The 5,974-nt window shown below is 42.0% G+C and overlaps 1 protein-coding gene across 1 annotated transcript; it reads left to right on the forward strand.

Annotated features, from left to right (window-relative positions):
* Positions 1-2,114: 2,114 nt before the first annotated feature.
* Positions 2,115-5,566, forward strand: rab36 (RAB36, member RAS oncogene family). The gene is made up of 10 exons (XM_030768094.1): positions 2,115-2,183; positions 3,321-3,412; positions 3,554-3,628; positions 4,007-4,108; positions 4,387-4,451; positions 4,554-4,605; positions 4,751-4,832; positions 4,949-5,039; positions 5,153-5,269; positions 5,400-5,566. The coding sequence occupies exons 1-10, from the start codon at positions 2,115-2,117 to the stop codon at positions 5,564-5,566; spliced, it is 912 nt and encodes a 303-aa protein (XP_030623954.1).
* The last annotated feature ends 408 nt before the right edge of the window (positions 5,567-5,974 follow it).

A 5,974-nucleotide genomic window follows, 5' to 3' on the forward strand; every position in this document is an offset into this window, starting at 1 on the left:
TGAAATGGAATCACGCCCTAGGCAGTAGGAGACGGTAATCTCTCTCGCATTTCGGTTATGTGGTCTTTCAACTGATATTTGCTGACCAAAGCTCTAGCACCGTTTATCATATATGAAAGTAATGTTCTCACTGCAAATTAACATGGGTTTTAATAACGAGAAGAGAAGAAGAAGAAGAAGAAGAAGAAAAGCGATTCAGTTGCGGTCATGATGACTATAAGATTATCAATGCGTCTGTGAATTACGCTGCGCTTTGCCAGCGAAACACAAATTGTGCACTGGTTCTGTAAACGTCACGGCCACGCTGCTGGACTCGGAGTGAGTTGGGGTGTGTATACGCTCTTGCCAAATAAGTAGAGGAAGAATGCGAGTACAATCTAACGTGCTAGCCATGACACAGCAAACTGCGTCGTTCCACGCGCAGCAGACCCTCCTCTGCCTCCCAGTGGATGCCGGAGAAACTAGGACACCGCCTAATCAAAAATATCAGTGTATTATTACCGCCTCACTGGGAACAGCTATTGGTCAAACTGGTTCTCCGATACAAATGGATAATCTTTATGAACCTGTGTACAGTGTCAGCAATAACAACTATTTCACCTTCCCCCAGCTGCTTATCACAAAATATTCTGAGATTTCCTGTGCTGTAGCGACACCTGCTGGCAATCAGAAATACATTCTGCTTGTAATTTCTGTCCTCCCGTAGTTCCTCTAAACTCCGGGTTCCATCCCGTGCTCCTCTTTCAATTTCAATACCCCCACCCCCCCGCCCCCGCTGCAGTCTGCGAAACAGCATGAAAATTGTTTAAATTTACGCCGAGGAAAATCAATCATTCTATTTAAGGTTCATGGTATCGTGGTCTACTCGGACAGATAGATAGATAGATAGATAGATAGATAGATAGATAGATAGATAGATAGATTAAGATGAAAAGTGAGTGAGAACAGAAGGGACGAAAGAGACGAAAATCCACCTTCAGATTTCGAAGATTTAGTCTTATGGATTGATCAAGGTGAAGTCAGAAATCAGCACATTTACAACTCAATATTTTATTTATTTATGTATTTTTAAAATTTTATTTACAGGACATAGGCAAAGTGTGTAAGAGCACACTACCTAGATGAACTGCCTTTGGCTAAAGGGATGACAGGAAACCCCAGTGAAATTCTTGCAGTGTTGCAGGTTCAGTCAGATTAAGTGCCGTTCAAAGAACTTTTCAAATTAGTGTCAAATTAGTGTCTCTTAGAGTTCATCACGCGTTTTTAAACGATTTAAAATCTCTGTTAGGTTTCAGCTATGTCATGCAAAGCCTGACTGGGCAAAACACAATCATATCTTTGGAGGCCGAGAAAAAAAACACACTAAAACACTTTTAAAACACTTTAAAAAAACTCTACACACGGCGACTGTTCATCAACGCTGACTTGACTGAACAATGCTGGATTCATGAACATCCTTTATCACGTGACATATATCAGACAGCAGAGCAGGAACAACTGTTACCATGGAGATTCGAGCTGGTATCTGATGCAGAAAGCGAAGCGCAAGAGGACAAGCGAGGTGTAATTGATTTCTGGCATCCTTCAAAAACTCGGCAACAGGAAAACCAGTCATTCGTGAGTAAAATTAATTCGTCAGTCAGTGTAGAAGCATGATCTCTCAAAATGTGATAATTTTCCGCGGCGTGGAGTTTCAGTGTTTCCAACTGTAGTGGTTACCGCTTTATGGTAGCTGTAGCTATGCTAGGTCCAGTGACGTTAGCCTAACATTACTACCCACGACAGAATATCTGACATAACGATTATTTTCCAACAGTCACATTTGAAATTATGTTTCATAAAAGCTATACTGAATATGGGTTTGACTGAATGCACATTTTCATTTGTGACAGTTTAAGCCCTTTCACATTTCGTTTCTTCAGACGCCTGTAGATTTTTTTTTTATTATTGATTTAATGTGTATTGGCTATGTAATGGTTTGCATCTGGGCTCCCAGCGATTTGTAGAACGAATGACTGAATACAGGGAAGCTATCAGACTCCATTTACTCAGTAGGCTCTTTTGTGCGCTATCTTATTTACAGGTGTGAGTATCCCAGAGTCCTCAGCGCGTTCATGCAGAATCGGATGATGAACTTCGTACCGCCCGTCAGCAGAGACAGAGTCATAAGCCAGTTTCCAAAGGTAGACCGATGCCACGGTGATTTATTTACATAAGCATATTGCAAAAACGTGCCAATTTTCTTTCTTTTTTCTGCGCAAGGTGTTCAATCAGATACGTAACAGCGTCATTATATAAGCATGCTAAAAGTTTTAGGTCATTTTTAAATATGAAAGACATGTTGTCGGAATAAAGATATTTTTCCTCTGTTTTCAAAACGTGTCTGATCAGCAAATGGTTAATGTGATGTTTTACTCTTCACAATATTGACTCTCGTTTAAAATATAAAGTCGTCACACAGTAAGGGACCAGTCTTGTTGCTTTTGGTTGCACAGACATTTAAAAAAAAAAAAAAAACGCCTCACAAACATCCTGCGTCTGGACTGTTTTCTCTACCACTAATTCGACTTATTGAAAACGTGTGACATCCGCTTCACAGTCTGGCGGTGAGAACAGGATCACAGGACCCAAGCTAATTCTTAAAGGAGTCAGATACTTGCTTGTATCCTGGTCTGATTAAAAAAAAAACCCTCTCTCTGTCTCATAGTGCAGACCTGGTTAAAATGCTGGTGGGAGGATGGCATTAATACATGGGCTCTGCAGTTCCCCATTCCTGACTCTTCCCAAAATAGTGCCAGAAATTTTCAGTTCTGACCTTTGCCTGGGAAAGAAGTGACATTAGTTCAAGTTTAAGGGAAAAACCCCCAAAAACGGTAGTTACAGAGGGTTACAGACTGATGATATTTATCTCTGAGGGGGAAAAAAAGTTTATGGAGCATAAAAAAATATGAAAACACCGGGATCAAAGTAGTAAATTTGCAGAAGTGAGTCGTTACATGTTGGGAGGTAAGGTTTGTCGTAATTCCTGTGTAAAATATATTGAACAAGAGAGAGGCAAAACTGAAGATTACAGTTATAAATGATATCAGATTTAAGTGACCTGTACAAGATGTGTTTGCTGCACTGGGCAATAAAGGTCTGAGTGAAAAATGTATGTAATAATGTATCATGAATATGTTCAAATATGTTTACTTTAGTTTAAAATGTATTTATGTAGATACCACAGTTAGGTTTTATACATTTCTGTGGCTGACTTTTCACCTGTATGCTGAGACAAGAGTTGGTGTCTTATGAAATGTTTTTCTGCCTTTTATTTGTAGTGCTATAACCCACAAGCCTGTCTGCAGATGAAGGATGACTGGAACTCCAAGGCAAAGACAGCCTGTAAGGAGAGATTAGCCAAACACCAGGGGTCAGTTAGAAACCAGACTGCTCCACTGACTGACTGATTAATATAGCATCTGATTTTTTATTTTTTATTTTTTTAAGGATGACACTGAATTCACCACTTTCATCTGACTTTTGTTGTTTTCTTCTCTTTCTTTTAATGAAGATGGGACAGACTAAAGATGTCAAAAGCAGTAGTTGTTGGCGATCTTAATGTAGGCAAGACGTGTCTTATTAACAGGTACATGTCAACACAGCCTACAACAGATTTAGTTCCCAATAATAAACTAATAATAGACTAATACCCTATAATAGACTAATACTCAACACACCTTATAATGAAATCATTCTCAACACACCCTTTAATAGACTTATGACAGAGTTAAGACACATTACTACAATGTGAATTACATATTAATAACTCACTGAATGATTTTGATACTGATATTTACGATATAAATGCACAGATGAATTGTGCAAAATGGTCAGCTGCTACATAGACAGACAAGACTCTCTCTTGCTCTCCTGTCACTGCATGACTTTACATTGAAACGGATGTTGAGTGTGAAACTTTATTTTTGTCTGTATGAAGCTGTTATCCTGTCTTTTACTCTGACAGATTCTGTAAGGATGCCTTTGATAGAGACTATAAAGCCACCATCGGTGTCGACTTTGAGATCGAGAGGTTTGAGCTGTCCGGACTTCCTTATTCTCTTCAGATGTTAGTGTTGCTCCTCGTGTACCCCTCTATAAATGTCTTCATTCTTTTAGACTTCTGTGCTTTAGCACGTGGCATTGTTGGCAACATTACTATTAACCTAGCCCAAACGTCTACGTTCATGCTACGGTCCTGAACTAGATAACCAAACTAGATTGTGAAATGTAATATATTTTTATAATGCATTTATTGTTGAAGGGAGGGAGTTTGTGGCTTTATTACTGGATCGATAATCATTTTGGATGTGCTGATGTACTTTATTGCTCCCTGCATGTTGGCAGCTGGGACACTGCTGGCCAAGAAAAGTTCAAATGCATCGCCTCGGCGTACTACAGAGGAGCGCAGGGTACGCGGAGTGTCTCGTTTGAAATTTCTCTTCTCAGTCCCTGTCAGATTAGGCTATGAAAGTAATGGCGTAATCCATGACAATCTGTGTTTCTCTTCAAAGTTATCGTCATTGTCTTCGACATGGCCGACATCAATACACTGGAGCACACACGGTACGTTTAAGATGAAGATGTATACACCAGTGCCATTTTCAAATTGTGTGTGGGGTTTTGTTGTTGTTGTTGTTGTTGTTTTGTTTTTGTGATGGACATCATTTAAATCCATTTAACATACCTCTGTTTTCTGTTCCTCTAACAGACAATGGTTGGTGGAGGCTTTGAGGGAAAATGAACCAAACGCATGTTTTATTTTCTTAGTTGGAACCAAGAGGGATCTGCTGGTGAGAGGACACTTGCTTATGCACACACACACACACACACACACACATGCTTTCACAGTGCCGTGGAAGTGTCTGTTAATCTGTGCATATGTGACCTGCCTCTCCGTGTGCTGTAGTCTGCAGAGGAACTGAAGAGAACAGAGAAGGATGCGGTGAAAATGGCAGCGGAGATGAACGCTGAGTTCTGGTCCGTGTCTGCCAAAACAGGTACTGTCCCCTCCACCCGGAGCAGTTTCACCTGTCCGTTCCCTTCACTGATAGAGCTTTATCATCGCCTTAAATGTGATGAGCAGGAGGTCTGACCCGTGTGTTCTCTACAGGGGAGAACGTGCAGGAGTTCTTTTTCCGTGTGGCTGCCTTGGCTTTTGAAGATGCCATACTGAAGGAGCTGGAGGACGAGAGCTCCCCTTCGCGCGTCGGCCGCGGGGAACTCCTCGGTAAGACATGGCACTGGGAGGACAGAGAGAGAGGGAAGAGTGAGGCCAGAGGGAAGGGGAGAAACGATGAAACAAAACGTAGAGAGCTTGGTGGAGGCAGGTGGCCTTACAGTGCAGAGGTCTGTCTTAGATCTGAGGTACACGGTTCGAATCCAGGCCCGGCCCGCTGTGACCGGAACCCCGGGGGAAACGCAGGCGGACACGTTCTCTCGGGTGGGCGTCTCGTTCAAGGCCGCTCTCCCTCTCGCTGTTGAGCGGCAGGCTGTGATGGGCAGGTACCTGCACAGATGTGGGTAGAGTTAATGGAATAGTGCTCTCTTCCAAGCGTACTATACGGCTTAATGATGACAGCACAACTCACAGTGTGGAGAAAAACGCAGTGGGTGTCTTTTAAACATGTTAGGTACACTGCGAGGCAGCCTCACACACCCAGGCTGAGGTAACTGCTGACTGAGAGAGAGGCTTAGGAGGTCAAGGTTAACCGGACATTCCAAACAGGGCGGAGAGAGGGGAAAAATTCTAAAAGAAGCTGACATGGAAAAATTGTGGAATTTTTGGGAAAAAAAATGTAATATACTAGCAAAATAATGCTGTCGCTAAAAGGAGGCTCAGTATTGATTTGTTCTGCATCTGTCCTTTCAGGTCCTGAGAGAAAACTGGACGACGCGCGTGCCAAAGCAGGGACAAAGTCTTGCTGCTGAAGAG

The sequence above is a fragment of the Chanos chanos genome, chromosome 3 (assembly GCF_902362185.1).
Source record: "Chanos chanos chromosome 3, fChaCha1.1, whole genome shotgun sequence".
NCBI lineage: Eukaryota > Metazoa > Chordata > Actinopteri > Gonorynchiformes > Chanidae > Chanos > Chanos chanos.

Excerpts from the sequence above, each read along its gene's own strand:
- rab36 (XM_030768094.1), top strand. The coding sequence starts at position 2,115 with ATGCAGAATCGGATGATGAACTTCGTACCGCCCGTCAGCAGAGACAGA. Across the intron at positions 3,413-3,553 it reads AGATTAGCCAAACACCAGGG|ATGGGACAGACTAAAGATGT; the intron begins GTCAGTTAGAAA and ends CTTTTAATGAAG. Across the intron at positions 5,270-5,399 it reads CGGCCGCGGGGAACTCCTCG|ATCTGAGGTACACGGTTCGA; the intron begins GTAAGACATGGC and ends GGTCTGTCTTAG.